Source organism: Enoplosus armatus, chromosome 13 (assembly GCF_043641665.1).
Source record: "Enoplosus armatus isolate fEnoArm2 chromosome 13, fEnoArm2.hap1, whole genome shotgun sequence".
Classification (NCBI taxonomy): Eukaryota; Metazoa; Chordata; class Actinopteri; order Centrarchiformes; family Enoplosidae; genus Enoplosus; species Enoplosus armatus.
In genome coordinates, this window is record NC_092192.1 from 18,415,548 (window position 1) to 18,435,307 (window position 19,760).

Below are 19,760 nucleotides of genomic sequence, written 5' to 3' on the forward strand. Positions count from 1 at the left end.
GATCTGAAATCAGCACTCTTCAGGCGGTGGATCAAAATAAAAATATACTACCTGGACTACACTAGGATTAATGGAGACTAGGTCATATTTTTTTCACGAGTAGCAGGCCCTTATTATAAAGCTGATGACGCGAGTGGAAGGTGCGTAGGGACGTAACGGAGACACAGCGGACGCAAATTGGGCAGAGGGAGGAGAAAAGGCACGAGATAAAGGCCGACGTCACTGAGCTGCGTCAAGCTAGCAAGCAAAAGCTAGGAGGGAACCGGAAGTCACCCGGTTTGAGCGTGTTAAAATAAAACCGTGATTTGTGTACATTTTAGTAATATTGGCAGTTGTGTGGGTATGGATTGTGGTTTTTATATTCAGGTAGTAGAGAATGACTCTCTCATATTAGACCCAGTTTCTCTTTGGGACGTTGTCTGGCTCCAGAAAAGTTCAAATGTTATGTGAGTCGACATACGTTTTATTGTGACACTTTTTTTTCCTACCGGACATTCGGTGTCCCTTCTTGAAGTCTTGATGCTGATGTCCAAGTACAGCCTCGGTTGTTGTAGCCGAAGACGAGAATTTATAACACCAGCGTACGGAACCGAGCAGACGGATAAGGCAGTGCGTGTCGCCGGTTGTTGTTATCACCTTCTTACACGGTAACGTAGTGATGCGATGTGAGAAGCCCTGCGAGGCTTGGACAGCGCCGTTAAACCGGTTACACCGTCTGTGGACTTGTCAGCCGCGAAGACTTGACTGACTTCAGATAAAAGACAACCCTGCGATGTTTGTACATTTCCCAGTAAGTAGCTTTACTCACCCTTCGCTGCAGAGACGGAGCACACGGCGGGTTTCGGCTATATTTAATCTTTCTGCGGAGATGTCAGCTGTCTTGACGGCAGCCTGATGTGCATGCACGATTCGCCTGGCAGAGCTAAGTTCGCGTGGCCACGTTATTGGGGGTAGGGGGCACGAGCCGCTGAATAAATATTTAGTACATTGTGTAATAATTTGCAGTACACACTTCCTGTCCAACTAATAAACTACAGTCTGACTAATTCACGCGTTAATAAATGCTATAACACTCTATGTAATGCTCCTATCGCCGGTAACCCCCCCCCCCCCCCCCCCCAATAAATGTCTCAATAAATGGGATGCACCGTCACTTATTGAGTAAATGAAGAATGCAGGCCCATACTTGAATAGGATGCAGCAGATAAATGTCCTCGTATGGCTCACCGCATGTCGTCCTCACTTAAAAGGCGAGTCCTGCATTGGCAAATAACACTTCTTCAACTGTACACACTTTTTCTTTCTTTAGATGTGTGTTGTAACCCCCCCCTGAGTTAGTCTTCTTTCTGTCTTAACACACTGAACTCTGCAAGAAACCGAGCTTGCTGGACCAGGATTGAGGTCACTGATCTTAAGGCATAATCCACTATGGCAATTAACCTTTCACCGGTCCGAGATCAGTAGGCAAGGTCACCCCTGGGTGCTGTTCTCACCGTCTCCACAGTGTGCCGCATTTAAAAACCCTCAAATTGAGTTTTATGTACAGTCGGTGTGATGCATTATCAGTGCCGAAGACCGCCGATACCCCATAACAAAAGTAAGACAAGAAAGCTTTAAAACTTGTTAATGTGCTATGACATTTGACTTTTCATTCATTAGGGGGAGGTGTATTCAGTATAATATTTATACAAATAATATTTAGTACGAGGAATTATTTGAGTTTATGTCAGTTACTAGTTTAACTGTCTGCTATGATTAAAATCTAAATCTGAATCTATTTTTTTTTAAATGTCACTTTACAAAAATAAAGTGTAATTCTTCCAAAGAATATAAGTAAAGCATCACAGTTTGTCAGTCGTCTTCCTCAAGTTTTAAGTTGCTTGAACAAAAAAAATGAAACTAAGGTCCCTCTTTGCTGCAATATGGCATTTAATGTTGTCCACTTTTTCAAATGTCCAAAGCCAGAGTCATATTTACACTGTAAAGCGTAACAGAAATGATGTGTCGTGCAATACTACATTTATTAATGTTTATTAAAACTGGCCTCTTTAATTATTTACAGAGAGTTATCACCAAACTTCGGCTAATGACTTTGTGTAAGTGAGGGACAAGGTGTTGGCTTTACTCTGTCTGTCCTTCAAGCATTCCTGTGACTGTGACCTTTGGAGTGTGTCACGCAGTGTAAGGGGGAGGGTACTCGAGCAGCCTGCAGAAATCTGGATAGATACAGTGGAATATGTATTTCAGGAAGGAAAAGTCAGTGTTACAATTATACAATGACTTACCACAAAGGAACCAAAACTATTGTCAATATAGACGTTTTCTGTGGTACATGTGAAGACTGGCGCTGCTATTATTGTTAAGAGCCTTTTAATAATCTAATAAGAACAACTAGTTCTCAGACATCATGGTTATTATGAGGCTGGAACAATGTGTAGGGTTGTGACCATTAAAATGACAAATGGCAGGTGGGAACATGAAAAGCGATTGGCTGTAAGTTCTAGGATGGCACTCAAAGACCTTTGCTTACTTTGCAGGTGTCCTGAGAACTGCAGACTTCAACTCAAAGCAATAGCACGCCATCGAGCTACCACCGGAAGTCACAGATATATAGGCTTCAAACTCCAGCTCAGCAAACAGGTAATCAGTTCTCACATCACCTTTTATGCACATGAAATATCATGCTATGCTTCAACTGGGATTGTGTCTGTTATTTGTGTTCTGTGGCCAAATGCCTCACAGTTTATTCTTGTAGGGCTGAGATGGACTTTTAACATCTACTTTAGAAAATACTCAGGAAAAAGAGGGATGAGGAAGGAGAAATGCGGCAAAGACAAATGGAGAACGACTGTGAAGGTGCTGGCTTCTCGTTTCACATCCAAAATATTACGAGTGGCTAGTGATAGCATAGTGTGTGTAAGCAATCAACTAACAGGGCATGTTGAAAGGGTGGGCTGTGATTGCCTTGCAAACCCAAAAAGGATAAACAAGTAGTGTATGGAGGGGAGAGAGGATTAAGTAGTAAAGGCTAAATAAATGTGAGAATGTCCAAAAAAATAAAGCTTTTTGCATGAAAGTTCATTTCTGACCAGTCAGCTTGTTATAGACCTATATCAAGTTTACAATGAAGACTGAACATATTTCTCCAATGTCACCTCTTAACAACCACCTTTTGAGATGTTCCTCCATCATATGAGAGCATATTAGTTTTCTTTTCCTCTTCTAAACTCTAAATGTCTGAGTGTGTATAGTGTAAAGAGTATATGACATTCAAGCTTAAGTAACAATAAATCTACTAACATTTAGTTAATTTAGTTAATAGTTAAATAATGAGGGAGACTGCTCCTGTGGGATACAGTGCCAAACTAGCCACAGTGCATCCATCCACTACCATATACCAGCTGTTAGAGAAAGCCGATTGTAGCCCGGCCCATCTCAACACACAGCCAACACGAGCTATCAGACGCTGGCAGCCTCTAAACCGATTTTCTGTCAAACCTGTGCCATGATATCACACCGTGGAGAGACTTAAGTGCCGTACTAGTCACCGTTATCAGGTAAGATGCAGCCTAGTCCGGGTTAGGGTGACAAAAATAAACCTCAGCGCCAGGAGCAGAGAGCTGGTCAGTCAGGATTAACGCTAGCCGCTGCTAGCTTGGTTAAGCTAAGGGCAGCTAACCTACAGTTATCATAATGTGTTCGCTGTTGTTGAAGCTAATGCTAACGCTACCCCAAACATGCTGGTGCATTAGTTTACAGTACACACGACACTCTTTGGTGAGTTAAATAGATAACAGAGCAATTTAGCCAGCACCAGCAGGTTTTACAGTTTAATCGGCTTTAATCAAACAAACTATACTGGTAACTATACAGCTATTACCACGAGCCTTTGAACATTTTCTTTACTGAAACCGACCGACGTTCCTCATTTGCAAGGCAGGTGTGGAACTGGCCAGCGGTGCACATGGTGGAGGGGTACTTGTTGGTCTGCTTAAAGTCTGAGCAAAACTGAATCTCATTGTTGATTATCTGGGTTCACGTACTAGTCCCGATGCCATTGGCCGATCCACTCACTGAGCTTGTAAACTCAGTCCAAGCAAGCTAAACTTTAAACAGGCTGGGTTTGCTGTGACCCTCCTGCTGCTTGCCAAACAGTCCTACAATCAAGTCCAGAGGGGGCAAACTCCAAAGGAAGTGTGGACTGCCAGCTACTATAGGATTGGATTATCTGCTGTAGCGATACATATGATAAAGGCATAGCTGGAATGCAATGAGTGATATGTGGAGGAAGTATTTAGTTGCTCGCTCAGTGTCCTGAACCCAGGATGGCAGGTAAAAAGCCTTCATCTACAACCATGTGTCTGTGTATTACACATTGTGTTGTGTATATATATGTACAGCACATACACTGAGATTTTGTTTGCAAGTTGACATCCCGGAACTGACTCAGTCTTCATCATAGCATCAGTGCAATGAGAGCCTCCTGTTCTTCCTTTCTCCGTGGGTCTTGATCCCAGTTTACATGCCTGATATTGAACAGCTGTGATCACCTTCAAATCACATTTTCATGTTCATGCGCTGACTGGAGGATAGAAGCACAAGTATTTGATGTCTTATAAGTAGTACATTTATGTAATGAAGCGCAGAAATTGTATCCAATAAATGTGAAGTGTATCAGCATGTAAAGTAGTCGGTAGAGGCCAGTTCATTATAGATGTCTATCAATGAGTAATATATAACATATATTCATAGTTCTGCAGATCGACATAGACAAACAGAATACCCCACAGGACATTGATTATATGCCATAAACACATGGCTGATATTTTTGTAGTCAGAGTGATAGTTATTGAGAGTGCATGTCACTCCAGAAATGTAAATAAAAATGAAAATTAATGACTATTAATTATAATTATCAAAAACCCCCTGCAATGGATTCTTATCTCTAGTCTATACAGTATGTACCATAAAGTAAATACCAAGAGCCTTTAATTAATTATGCCAAACACCCATAAGTTTATTTGATTAGGCCAGTAATCCAGACCAGTGTGTACGGAACATACTGCTCATGTAATGTTGTCATTGTGGGAAGGGCAAGGGATTGGAGCATTGAACCAACCATAAGCAATGCATTTGAAATGTTGCAACACTTTGTAAATATACAGGCTGCCGCTGGATGATCAGCCCAACTGATAAACAAGAGGAAAACATGGTTGATAATAGCAGTGGATGCCAGTGCCAGATAGTACGTATACAAGAGATAATCACAAGTCACTTTCGGGTCTTGATTGAGGCTGCAGAGATCCCATCTCATCGTCCTCACACAGCGATCTATTAAGTTGAAACAAGAGCGTAGTCGTTCAAGTAAGGCTCTGCATTAATGTATCCACTGATGAGTTGGAAGCCCAGAGACAGACATGGCACACACTACAATTCATGCCCCTGCCTATTGACACATTTTTCTGATCCTTGAAGTGCTGATGATAAGTCCATTTAACAACTGTGGAATCTAAATTTTTATCATCCTTTGTCTTTGCTTAGCTATACAGTATACTGACTGGGTCTCCAGCATATAGGAGTGTAATTACAGGAGTGGTACGCCTACGCTTTGAATGAATTATTACCATAATTTGGGCAGGGCAGAGTAGTGCTTGTATTCACTCACATGTTTGTTACGTTACTTGAATGCAAGAAACCCTCTGACACAGATGCTACTGTGCTAATGTTACTACATTATGTGTCAAAGAGATCAGAGTGCTTTTAGGTTAATGATCTTATTTATAATGGATGCAATGTATGATTGATATTAAGAACCCCGACAGACGGCATTAGAACGAAGTTACTGGAAGTTGAATCACAGCTTAAAAGCATGAATCAAAATTACTTGCGGTGATCTGGGGTGATTCATATTGGTCGATTGGGTTTGGTCATAACTGAAGACTCACTTAAGAAATAAAATCTCCTCTTTTAATTGCCATAATGATGCGGTTTATTTTCACATTTCTGGCAATCTTGACCATAGAAACTCAGCTGGAGCCAAGGAATCTGTAGCGTATGAGAGTGAGGGTGTGTATTTTTAAGTATTGTCATGATTTTAAGAAATAATTGTTTGTTGTTGTCGCTCTTTTTGGAGACGAAGGAGGACATTGTAATGGTTTACTAATAGATGTAATGATAACCGTGGCTGGCTAACTATAATATTGGCCTTCTGTGTGCTTGTATTTGGATTCATAAACGTATATTTCATTTCATGGCAAGCATGAAGAATCTGCCATGCTTGTTCCTGTAATTAAATTGAGAACTAACTACAGACAACCCTGGGCAGGCAAGCTGATTGCTGCAGTATTCTTACTGCCTTACTTGAACATAAGTTATGTGTCTGAATAGGGAAGAGCGGTCACTGCTCATGAGCATAGCGACCTTCATCCAGTCACCTTGGCTATTTTAATGCCTAGAAATGTCACAGACAAAGACTTCACACTGCAGGGATGATTTGAGGACTGTATAGTCTTATTTTAGGCGTGTGAGGTTCTGGTTTGGTGAATCTTGAGGTGTTTTTGATCGCTTAAAAAGCCTAACTGCTGAGGAAAAAATAGCACCAACAACACAGGGACTAATTGCTGCTAAAGAACAAGGGAACAAGGAGGCCTTTTTGTGATGTTAGCATGCTGATAATGCAAAATCTGGGTGCTTTACATGTGTAATGTAGTCACTGGGGGTAGTTTAGTGTAGGTTAGTTGGGCTTTAACTGAGCTTAGAAGTTAGTCTAAATGCACAGGTACATTTGGATTAAGGCTACATTTACACTACAGATCTTCAGTCCCAGTTCAGAATGTTTGCCTGTATCCATTTAGCTTTTTGGCTGCCTGTTTCCTTCTGATTCCTGTGTTTACACTCAAACCATCCCACATGGTGATGTGAACTAAAGGCGTAGGTGCAAACAATAATGATCAGCGATGTTTGGTGTGAAGGCTTGAAGACCACGGTAGAGTCCTGTAGCTCATGATGGGGCACAACTGACACTTTTCCACCCTCTCTTTTAGTTGGAAGATGCCATAAAGGTGTAAGGATATAGGGTGTTGTATACTATACAGATTGTAAAGCTCTTTGGGGCAAATTCGTGATTTGTGATATTTGACTATATAAATACAATTGACTTAACTAATCAGACACTTACAAGAGAATTGCAGTGGCTGTGATTATGAAAATGCCAGTTGGTGCTTAGATCAAAGTTCTATTGAAGATATCTGATTCCCATAAAATTTATTTCAGCTAAGAAAAGAGATTCAACAACAATTTCAGATTGCATGTACATACAGGCTTTTCGCCTGTTTACATGTTCATAATCTGTTCATAACCTGTGCCACATATTAACAAGGTCAGCAAAACTCAGATTTTGGTCTTTTTTTCACCAGGCATTAAGGTAGTTTAAAGGACGACAAAGATGTGAGGTAAAAAGTTGTATGCCTTTATTTACCTTGACCTTGCTTTGTTATTTATTTTTTCCCCTCTAGACATCATGTCTTCCAGGGAGCGTCGGCCAGATGTCTACATAAAGGCAGAACCGAGCAGTCCAGAGGGAGGCGGCGGAGGTCGGACCAGCCCTGGCGGGGCCTCCTCAGACTCATCTCAGAGTGGAGGTGGAGGAACCAGAGGAGATGGCACTAAACGTTACTCCCCGCCCCTCTACACCCCAGCTCTGCGCTGCCACTTCAAGGACGAGGGCGGTGATGGGGCCGAGGAGGGCTCCACTGGAAATGGAGCAGGGCGATGCAAGTACGCCCTGAGCACGCTCCCCAAGAGGCTGTGTTTGGTATGTGGGGATGTGGCCTCAGGTTACCACTACGGCGTGGCGTCATGTGAGGCCTGCAAAGCATTTTTCAAGAGAACCATCCAAGGTGTGTGTTTGTATAGCAGAACAAGCAGTGAACAGTTCATGTTTTCCTCTGACACCCCCTGTAATGTAACAAGTTGATGAGTTTGCATTTGAGTAGTACTAATCATGTTAAATGTGGAGTCTTTTGAATGGCACTGACTGCTATTGGCCACTACCTTCTGAGAAACAAATTGGCAAATAATATTTTTGTCTTTTCACAATATTTATATTTTTCGACATACAGCTGCACACTGACAGTATTCTGATATTCCATTACAGGCTTTCATTTAACTTCCAAAAATAAGAGCACAGTTAGTTAAACTATTTAAAACTGTTAAGAGATAGTAAGTAGTACAGATGTGAAATATTTTTAAATGTCTCATATTTTGAAATTATCTTTCTCTGTGACCTCTGTGAACTCATTACATACATTCTCTGTATTTTAATGGAGAGAAATGGGATGTTTATTACTTCTGTGTGAGGGCTGGAGTGGAGGACATTAAAATAAACATAAATTGATTAGGTTTAATATAGCTGGTACCAATGAAAACATCCCCTCATCAGCTCCAGTAACAATATATTGGGTCTTCATTGCGGTGAAAAAGACTGAGGAATACATGAGTGACTGAGGACCCACATCACATACAAACGGTGTTATTCTTTAACATGCCTCAGTACACCGCCGCTATTGCCGCTATTACCACGCCATCTGGTTTATACTGGTCTGTTAATCAAAAACCATGAACACTCTGCAGTTATTGTACTGTATGTATGTTGGGAAACTTGGTGGGACGGTTAGCTTCTTTCCACTCTGAGTAGATTGTATGTTTGAAAGATCAGAAAGATTTAAGAAATTCAAGAAATTCATATTTCTATTTCTTAATCATCTTCTAAACTGTAGATGGATGTTTTCTGTTCTTCCATGAAGGTAACATTGAGTACAGCTGTCCAGCATCGAACGAGTGCGAGATCACCAAAAGGCGCAGAAAGGCTTGTCAGGCATGCCGCTTCACCAAGTGCCTCAAAGTAGGCATGCTGAAAGAGGGTGAGTGTTCATGCGCAGGAGCTCTGTAGCCAGTACTTGATGTTATATTTGAAGGGTCTTTATGCTAATCTTTTGAATGTGATATGTTTATTAAATAAATCTTAATTGTGTAATTTTTCACAATGCAGGAGTTCGTCTCGACAGGGTTAGAGGAGGAAGGCAGAAGTACAAAAGGCGCCCAGAAGTGGAGAACGCAACATACCAGAGTGCTCCTCTACCACTGACAAAGGAGAGTGAAAAAGGTGGGATTTATATCCTTGTCTTGTCATTAGTTTTTTGTTCTACAACAGAAACGTAGTGCACATACTATTACGATAATCAATTTGTGCAAATTAGATGAAAAGTGGCTCAGTAACACAGCATATTCCTTTTGTTTAACAATCAAATGGCAGATCCAGAGCTTAAAGACTGCGGGGGCCATGTTAGCGTAGCAAACTGTAAAGGTGCGATCAGCCCACACGTTAACTATATATGATACCGGGCTCTCATTAATGTCTGAGAGTGGCTTTTGCTTTTTTTGCAGTGAAAGGCGTCGCAACACATTATCAGCCGTCGGATCGATTGTTTGCTGGCAAAGTACACGTAACTTCCAACAGCAGCTACGTTCATAAAATTAAAAACACAGTCATCACAGACAAACTAATATAAGCTCGGCAACAGTTCAGCTGGAAGGCTCGTCTGACTGAGGTAGAGATAGAGAGTTCATCTGCTCAGAGTTGAACCTTATTTTTTCTTTTAAACTTGAGACGCTCAGAGTGCTCTTCCAAAAAATGCAAGATACGCTGGGTGGTTAAATCACAAAGTGCCCAGAGCTTACAAACAACTCACAAAACGCTTCAAACCCATTGGAATTGATTAGAAAATGGCGCCCTCTACTGCCCAAAAATGATTCAGTTACTTTTTCAGTCAGCAATACAATAGAGTGAAATACTGTGACTGTGCTCGTTTGCACACATTTATGACCTAACGTGGTGCTCTTCATTCACATAAATATGGCTGAGGAGTTGAGCAAGTTTACACCAAAAACTTTGTTAATTTGTACTCATATGAATAAGAATATATGTCTGTTAATAAGAAGTCAGTTGGCAGGTCTAAAGCATGAATATAGTGCAGTATATAGTACAGTTAATACCAGTACAGAGCAGCATGTCGTTTAAAGCAACATTTAATATATTAGTTTCAATAATGGCTGTTGCTGTGACTATATTTTGTCTATGGATATACACTGCAAGTTTTATTTGTGCATCATATTAATCCATTGGTCTGTGTTTATTTTGTGACATAGGTTCCTCCAACATCATTGTGTCCCACCTTCTAGTGGCAGAGCCAGAAAAGTTATTTGCCATGCCTGACCCTCTGCAGCCTGACACAGCCCAGCGCACGCTCACCACCCTTTGTGACCTTGCTGACCGGGAGCTGGTCGTCATCATTGGCTGGGCCAAACACATTCCTGGTAAGAGATGCAGAGAGGATAAAGCAGGGGAGGAGAGGCAGCGATAGCATGGCAGCAGTGGAAGAACTGTAATGATCCAATCTCACTGAGCAGGAAGAAACTTGCTGTGTCATGTTTCACTCAGGCCATGACTGTGCTTCACTGTATTACAAGCTAGACTTGTTTCATCAGCTGCCTACAGTATGTAGCCCATTATTTGGCTACGATAAAGACATGGGAGCAGTCCTTGCTGTGTGAGACGACACCACAAATGCCAGTTTGCCTCCTCTGCATTTCAATTCCCCTCTCTCTCCGTCTATTCCCCTGCAGGCTTCCTGTCGCTGTCCCTGGCAGACCAGATGTCCGTGCTGCAGTCAGTGTGGCTGGAGGTGCTGGTGCTGGGGGTAGCGTACCGCTCGCTTGGCTGTGAGGACGAGGTGGTGTTCGCAGAGGATTTCGTCCTTGATGAGGAGATGTCACGTGTTGCTGGACTGACAGAACTTAATGCAGCAATTAGTCAACTGGCTCGCCGTTTCCGTGCACTAAACCTGGACCGGGAGGAATTTGTCATGCTAAAAGCCATCGCGCTCACTAACTCAGGTACTTATACTTGTGTAGTTGAACAGTTATGCAGACATATAGACTGTACTTTTGGCAGACCAACATTTACTTGCATCTCATAGGCCTAGTATCAAACTAATAGTATAGAAGTATTAACTGTGCTTTACTTTATGCTGTAGGTTTTCATATTACTTGCCACGATTAGACCAAACTGAATCTGCCTGTTCTCTAGTGGTATTATTGAACACATCAGGGTTTCTTGCAGCCTTTTATAGTGGTGTCAGCCCCCCTGGCCTAAAATTAAGAGTGCCTCCGCTAACATCAGAGGAAATTGTTACATTTTTATGAGATTTAATATTAGGCTTATTAAGGGCAGGTCTCACCCGCTAAGAAATGTCTCGGGAAACCCTACACATAACTAAGCAGAATATTTATGCTGTGTAACAAAAGCTACACTCAGGCTCCAGTTTATTAGGTTCGTTAGTTTATGCAGCCTATTATAACAGACCTGAAATAAATTCTACCTTCATGAAGGTTATGATGTTCGGTTTCTGTAGAGAAGCGTTGATTCAACTTTATGATCATTTTGGAGGTGGCAGCTAGTGGTGCTACTGAATCGTACTGTCTTATACTGATAGATGTTTCTCTTATTTAGTATACCCTCACTGATAAAACAGCACCACAAACCACAGCCACCAAATTGACCAAAAAGTTGAATCAGCACCTCTCTACAGTTTTTACAAAAACTGAACATTATAACCTTCATAAAGGTAGGATTTATTGCAGTGTTGTTGCGTTAGATTGCATTAGTTTTAGCTAGCGGCACACACTGAGAACTATTTTGGGCTTTAAACCCACTATTTGATTGGTGCTACACAATTTCTTGTATTAGTATGGTCTACAATTGTGGGATTGTATGTTCTTCCATATGTAAGAAGCTGGTTAATCAGTGTTATCAGTCCTCATCTAACTGCTAAGTGTGGCATTGGTAGCAACAAATCAGCGGATTAGCTGGAAGAGGAGCAGATGATGTCGGTTGTCCAGCCTTTTAGCTTGATGGGATTATGAGCACGTCAGCAGCCAAAGGCCCATGACAACAGGAGAAAGATCCTGAATTGCCAGTACTAGGTGCAGTGAATGCTTTTTTCTTTTGTTTTAGTTGTTAGGCGATGACTACTGCAAAATAAAAATAATATTTCTAATGGTCTTCTAATCTTTGGCAGGCAGAAACATACAGTGTAGAGTTTACCAGTCATAACCTTTATGTAGACATCTCTCAGAGATTCACTCAAAATTACTGTCAACAGCAGATCAACTGGCACGTCCTGCTTTCACTACAGATCCACTGTTTGTTTTGTAAACAAAGGCTGCCATTAGTTTGTATTTGTAGTAAGCTACACAGGCTCTCTATCTGTGGTAAAAGCTGAGAAAATGTAGACACCTTACACAGTACCTTACCATGTGCTCTCTGTTGTCAGACTCTGTTTACATCGAGGACATGGAGGCTGTGCAGAAGCTGCGGGACCTCCTCCACCAGGCCCTGCTGGAGCTGGAATGTCAGCGGCGCCCAGACGATCCCCAGCGGGCAGGACGCCTCCTTTTAACATTGCCTCTCCTCCGACAGACTGCTGGTCGTGCCCTTACCACCTTCTACAGCATCAAGACCCGGGGTGGTGTACCCATGCACAAACTATTCCTGGAGATGCTGGAAGCCATGATGGACTCTCCCTAGAGCGGAAAGCAGCAGCAGAAGGAAAGACGATGCAGAGAAAGACCCAACAGAAATCTAGTCTTCAAGAGTGGACGAGTGGTTTGTGAGGAATGAAAGATTTTATTAGAGAATTAATAATGAGGAAAATGGTCCTTTTCCCTTAGGCTACATGGAGAAAGGAAAACAATATGAGAAAAGGAAAAACCTATTCATGACCTTAAGTGGGATTTGGAGATTGTAAGATGTAACTGCCAAACTTCAGTAAAAGGCTCCATGATCCACGACATTTAACATGAATGCCAGAAAACGACTCAGTTTCAACTATTTTCGTGGCGTGTTCCATCACAGCATCGATCTGCAGTTGCATAACGGCTGAAGAACAACATTTAGGTACCCAAGAACAGACTGCTATCATGTGGCTTTTGAACTTTTTAAAATAATGCAACATCTACTCATGAAAGCCATAACAACATATTCGCTGAAAGACTTGAGGGTCCAGTATAGGGTCAGATTGACATGCACATGGAGTGCTTGTATTTACTATAGTTTAGTGTGCCGTTGTAGGCAAATTCATAGGAATTACTTGCAATATGTTAAAAGCAATATAATGACTCGATTATTGTCTGTCACATTTAAAATGTGGATAAAACGGTGAGGCAACTAGTTGTGTGTGTATAGCAGTAGTTCTCAACTCTCAGGACCCCAAGTGTTGATTTTTAAAAAAAGAAAAGCAAAAAGCTTCTATTAGAGACTGGTTTGGGTCAGGGCTGCTAGGTGAGTTGATTTAAAAACCTGGAAAGAGAGAAAACCAGCAGCACTTTTGGGGTTAAATACTGGAGTTGGGAGCCACTGGTGTACATTGTAGGTGCAGGATTCTTTATAAAAGTTGTGCAATGAATTTGTCCAGGAGAAGTGCATATGAAGATTGTGTGCTCATAAAAATGCTCTACTTGGAAGGTAATATATTCAGCGTTGTATGTAAGTCCTATTGGCACACAAAAAACTGGCCTCCATACAAGCAAGCGTGTGCGTCTGTGTCAGTCTAAACCAATGAGCTACACTGAGATCAGGGACGAACACAACTCTTTGACATTAAAGCCAGTGTGGCAACGGCAGTGGTTAGAAAAGAAATGCATATGCCTCATCTGCTTTTTTATACTATCCTCCTCCACTAGATCTAACCACAACTTTTGACTTCAGCATCTGGGCTGTTCAAAGTTAATGGTCTGACCTATTTGACCTGTTTGATTCGTGGGCTGTACACTAACCCATATGATTTATAGGCATTTGATGAGATTTTGCTGCATTTTCTGCAGTAGGGAAGAACGGGGCATAAAAGATCTCAATTATTTCAATGCGAGTTCCCTCCTTTATGTACGTACAGATGTTGAACTTGTGAGTGCCCGTAATGGGCTCAGGACAGCAAGAAATGCAACATATGCAACATCTTCTTTTTGGATGTTGAAACCTTATTTGGCAACATCCTGAACGTTCCTTGTCATTGTTCAGCAGGTTTGTATACTTACAGTAGATCATTATAGTAAGCTTCACATGAAATGCAAAGCTACAGTATCTGATGTCAAAATCAGATCCCTAAAAATAATATGTAGTGGCCAAAGAGCCATTCATCTTCTAGCCATGTACAGTTCCATTTAAATAAACCGAAACATGCAATTTATAGTGGAAGATAATAAAGCCAGCAAATGTGATACAATTTCCCCATTACAATTATATTTGTGCAGCTTACAGTGTTCTGAAATTTGTAAAGACTTGAAATTTGCTTTTTCATAAATTTTCCTTTCTAGGATTTAAGGGTATTTTATTTACATTGTGACACTGTTGTGGGTTTGGTATTGAAATGAAGCTTTCCATTCAGGATATTATAAATACTAATTTTTTTTTTTTTTATGTAAGCAGTTGTGTGTTTTCTGAAGCTGATTGTCATTTTAGGGATCAATTTACATGGCTCTATAGATTTAGCGGCATGGTTAGGCTACAGAGGGCTACCTCAGGAGGCAGAGTCAGCCAGATGGCCAAATAACTGTGGAGACAAAATGTAATTCTTGATCTTTTGATTTGTCTTCTTAAATTTGAATATTGGGTTGAATGTCTTGCAGTTGCGCTAACACCTGAGATCATTTTTTCCCTTTGTTTTCATAACTTTAAGGTGTATATGGCTCATTAATCATGCTTTATAAAATGCCCCATGGTACAGAGTGTCTCACACTGCCTAGCTGGTATGGTTTCACAGGAATAATGGTGCAGCTCGAAAACACCAGAGGTCATTTACAACAATTTCAACTGACAACAGTTCAAAATCTGACTCTCTGATTCACCTGTTTGGTTTTGTTTTCATAGGTTACAGGTGACATAGTCCTGTCATCTAAAATGTTTTTTTTGCCTCTGATTTGTTTACTAACTCAATTTCTCAAATAGTAATCAGAATTCTGGAAGCAAACATATAAATATAGACGCCTGGATCGAATTAGAGCTGCTAAAGTAGATTTTTCACAAGCATACAAATACGTTTTAGGTACTGTGGGGTTAGGGTGAAGGCAGGGTCATTTGCAGTGTCACAGTTAAAATTATACAGTCATTTGTAGTTTTATTAAATATGTGCGCATTAATATAAATGAGCAATACAATAAATTACCAAACCTCACACATTTCCTTGTATAGCCACAGTGTACATTTAACATTGCCAGTTATAATGAAGAATAGCTACTAAACGTTATATTATTTAGAAGTTCAAATCAATGTTTGTATTTTGAAAGACTATTTAAATGATTAAATTCTATTTTTTACTCAATTTACTGTTGTTTGTTGACACTGCTTTATTTCTGTGTGTGATATTGGCTGTGTATTTTCTGTGTGTAGGCTATTTTTTTTGTTTCACTTAGGTAATACAGTTTGATGTCCTTGTCTAAACATGTCCACATAAAAATCACTGTGAAAAAAGTGAGATCTTCCACTGTCTGACGCAACAGGGAGTGGATTATTGTAGGTGCTTTGTGTTGTGTAATAAATGGACACACCACCACCACCACATATCATTGGTCTCATCTCTCCCTGTGTATATTTATGGACTGTACGTGTATTTGTGTGTGTGTGTGTGTGTGTGTGTGTGTGTATTAGATGGGGTTAGTGTGAGGAAGACTACTGTTTAATATTTTTGACAGTCTTAACTGATGATGATGGTCCCTCAAAGATTGTGTAAAACATAAATACTGGACCGACTTAACATGCAGTTACTGAGCATGAGAAATTAACACTTAAAACAATCATGGATGTAGTAGCTGATTATAAACATGTTGCCTCCCATGTGTTTATGTGTTCATTTTTGCAGCTCTGCATCACCTCTGACTGCAGGTGTCAGTCTTGAGAAACAACACAGGAAGCTTTACACTCAGTGGCTACTTTATCCTGTAGGCTTGCCAAAGAGTGCGCTTGAGCTAAGTTACTACATAGGCTAAGAATTAGCCAACAAAGGTTTGCAACTACCATTGACTTAACTGCAGCTATGTGTGAGCTTTTTAACATTTCCTCCACCTTAATGTTGGTTTCCCTTGCAATATATTTAATAGACAGAGGACAAGTTCAAGTTCATTTTCTTTATCAGAACTGTCGTGCTGCTTTCAAATACTGACAAACCGGTTTAGCTTCAGCCCACAATTGCATCACTCAGTCTTAACAAATACTACATTAGATTAGCTTCTTGCTAGCAGATGGCGCAGTAAATAAAGATTTAGCAGGCCCAAATCTGGAAGCTCGGTTAAGTCCCAACAGCCAAACTCAATGTGGGACACTACTGTAGGTAACTGTACTAAGTTAGAGTGACAGTAACGATAAGTCAGGTTGAGGTGCGCCAGAGAGCAGAAAACGCAACAGACGACACATCCTACAAACCAGCCGCAACATATTACTCAACGATAGCTAGTTAAATAGCAAGCTACAATGCTTTCCGTCACAACCACTCTCATCAGGCGCACCCGTGTCGTCCAGTGCGTAACGTTAAGGCTGCTACACACTTCTCCTTTCGCCAAAATGCCAATCCAGGTAAGACTTGCATGCGTTTTGCTAACGTTAGCTGTATGCGCTAACGTTACATAGCATATGCAAGGACGTGAGGGTGTCGTTGTATTTTTACTATGAATTAACTTCTCAGCTAGCGGTACATCCTTCCCCTTTCCCTCTGTAGCTCGCCATGCTAACTGTCCCCTTGAACCCCGTCGCCATGACGGCAGTTAGCCAAGAATGATAGAATTTATTTACCACCACTGTTAAGTTATCGTCCACTCGTTACTTTACCAGCAGCTCCCTCAACACCTGAACGCAGCATAATGAAAACTGTCAATGGTTACACGAGCTGTCTTCTGGTCCAGTGCGTTTCATACATAAATTAGCCACTCGGAAGATTTTAATACCCTTTTCAAGGCCTGTGTAGTTTAGCTGAGATTAAACGTGCGTTGCCCTGTCTTACTTTTTTGGTTTAATGTAGCGTCAGTAAATGTATGTGTAAGCATGATACACCATATTCTACAAATTAAGTTACAAGTTACAACTAACGCTATCAAATATTAGTTTATTAAATTATATTCATAAGGCCATAACATTATTAACGTGTAAAGTGTATATATTAGCACTTGTTGGACAGAATTTAAGTGTGATAAAGTGTATTTTAGGCGGTTTACAGTAGATTTATAAGTGCGTTAATGTCGGTCTTAAATTTAGTTAAGGCATTCGGCCATTTTAACGAGACGCCTGCATCTGTATGTGGTGATTTGTCGCCCTCCAGTGGCCACCAGCCCAAATACGCGTCTATTACAATTAAAATTTAAAGATTATAATCTGTAAAGATTATCTACTCTTAATCATTTGCGAAACCACCAGGTTCTAATCTAAGTATTACTGAGAGGCCTAATTGGAGACTGGTTTATTTTAGTAATCGCTGTAGTGATTAAATTGAGTAAATGTGGATTTAAAAATGTTTATTTGATGTTTCATATATGTTTTGTGCATATCTTTCCTATTCATTCATCAAAGTATGTGCAAGTATGCTGACACTTTCTGACCTAAGGAATCTATAGATTCTACCTACAAGTGAAGCAATGCAATAGCAATGCAATTTTCCTGCAGGGGCAAACTAAAAATATTGGTATAATTTGCTCTGATAATTTGAGAATTTGTCTTCTCAATCCCCAACAGGTTGGTGAACATCTCCCCGCAGTGGAGGTTCAGGAGGGGGAACCAGGAAATAAGGTGGCTATGGATCAGCTCTTCAAGGGGAAGAAGGGAGTCCTCTTCGCTGTACCTGGAGCATTTACCCCCGGTTGTTCCAAGGTTAGTCCATCTCTGTTTGCTGTGTCGTGTGCACAGTCATCTTTGCATCAGCTGATGATGTATTTCTCTTGTTGCTTTCAGACTCACCTCCCAGGTTTTGTGCAGCAGGCTGAGGACTTGAAGAGTAAAGGTATACAGGAGGTTGCTTGCATTTCTGTCAATGACGCATTTGTCATGGCTGCCTGGGGAAAGGAGCATGGAACAGATGGCAAGGTATGGACTACAATTTTTATGTGATGAGCAATTTCTGTGACAACAGAATGTTGAGCTTACTGCTATTTTCCTCTGCAGGTTCGAATGCTGGCCGATCCTACTGGAGCTTTTACAAAGGTAAACCTTAATGCCTGGTATATTTAAGTAGTTTATATTATAATTAAGTTTAAGTATTTAACGTGACTGTGTTCTCGTCTGTCTTTTTCTTTCTGCCCCCTAGGCTGTTGACCTGTTACTCGACAGTGATCAGATTGTGCAGGTACTTGGGAACAAGCGATCCAAGAGGTAATGATGCCTATTTCAGATTTGCAGATTCATCAATTAAAGCCAATGTAAACTCAACGTACAACGTAGACTGTGTTGGAAATCACCCCATATTTACTATAATAGTGCATCTGTCCGCCATTTTTTTGAGTATCTGAATTTGGAAATGCATCCTTCTATAGAGCCATCAGAATTCCCCACCATGGAGCAAACAAAGTAATGTCCATGATATGTACACGTCTTTTGTGCTAACAATACTGCAATGCTTTGCATTTTATAGATGCAAAAGTTACAGTTATTTAGTTGTTTTATTCACAAGTGTGATTGAGAAATCTCAATTTACTGCTCACTATAGAATAAACTATTGAGTGTCAGTTATAAAGGGAGTTGTGAATGAAGAGGTGATATTGAACACAGCCGCAGACATGGAACCTCGATTTTAAGAGGCACAGATACACAGATACATGTTAGCATGTGAGAGTTCTTGAACGTGTGCCATTGGAGTCTCTTCTTGATGCAAAGGTCAAAGTTAACATCAGTGTTTCTAGAATGAATTTCATGTCCATGGCATATTTTCACTCCTTTCACTTGATTCGATTTAAATGTTTTAGATTCTGGTTTGAATTTTTCTTCAAGGTGCTTACTAAGTTATGTTCTGGATCATGCTCCTAAAGTAAACCTTTAATTAAATTTAATTTTAATTAAAAAAAATTTTTAAATAAAAAAAAAAGTAAGTGCGTCAAAGTCAGCGTCTGGCTTTTACTGCTGTATTTGAAGTTCATAGCTATAAATCAGTGACCTCATCCTGTGTTTCAGGTATGCCATGTTGGTGGAAGATGGAGTTGTGAAGAAGATCAGTGTAGAGCCTGATGGCACTGGGCTGACCTGCAGTCTGGCTTCCAATGTTCTGTCTGATTTGTAGGCTTATTTAGAGCTTATTACACCTAACTGTAAACACTGAGTTACTATAAAAGTTGCACTAACAAAACCCAGTACCAACCTGTTCAAGCTTCCCCCTTTTCCCAAAGACTGATGCTGATGTCAAAAACAGAGCTAGAAAGTAATTAATGCGCACAACTATGACATGAATGGCAATCCAACGGAACTTCATCATCCTCTGTATACAGTTAATTGTGAGTAAATAAAATTCACCCTGAAAGCAATAATCGCTGTTTTCCTGTATTTCTCATAGTGTAAGTTATTTAGTGTATGTTAATATCTCACAGCTGTAATCTTCTAAAGAACGATGCAAGAGGACAATATGCCCAGCACCATAATGTTTTCATGTTATGAATTACAGTACGAATAAGACATTTTG

General features: G+C 40.6%; 2 protein-coding genes across 4 annotated transcripts; both read left to right on the forward strand.

The window, feature by feature from the left end:
• Positions 1-592: 592 nt before the first annotated feature.
• On the forward strand, positions 593-15,673 carry esrra (estrogen-related receptor alpha). Of its 3 annotated transcripts, XM_070916905.1 has the most exons (8): positions 593-790; positions 2,538-2,640; positions 7,515-7,898; positions 8,805-8,921; positions 9,050-9,163; positions 10,207-10,374; positions 10,684-10,953; positions 12,393-15,673. In XM_070916905.1, the coding sequence occupies exons 3-8, from the start codon at positions 7,520-7,522 to the stop codon at positions 12,644-12,646; spliced, it is 1,302 nt and encodes a 433-aa protein (XP_070773006.1). In that variant the 5' UTR covers positions 593-790; positions 2,538-2,640; positions 7,515-7,519; the 3' UTR covers positions 12,647-15,673. The 3 variants fall into 3 exon arrangements, with proteins under 3 accessions (XP_070773006.1, XP_070773009.1, XP_070773008.1); XM_070916907.1 differs by lacking the exons at positions 593-790; positions 2,538-2,640 and adding an exon at positions 3,487-3,557; XM_070916908.1 differs by lacking the exons at positions 8,805-8,921; positions 9,050-9,163.
• A 673-nt stretch (positions 15,674-16,346) lies between these two features.
• On the forward strand, positions 16,347-19,608 carry prdx5 (peroxiredoxin 5). The gene is made up of 6 exons (XM_070917198.1): positions 16,347-16,681; positions 17,831-17,965; positions 18,047-18,178; positions 18,257-18,295; positions 18,399-18,463; positions 19,259-19,608. The coding sequence occupies exons 1-6, from the start codon at positions 16,580-16,582 to the stop codon at positions 19,362-19,364; spliced, it is 579 nt and encodes a 192-aa protein (XP_070773299.1). The 5' UTR covers positions 16,347-16,579; the 3' UTR covers positions 19,365-19,608.
• Positions 19,609-19,760: the final 152 nt, after the last annotated feature.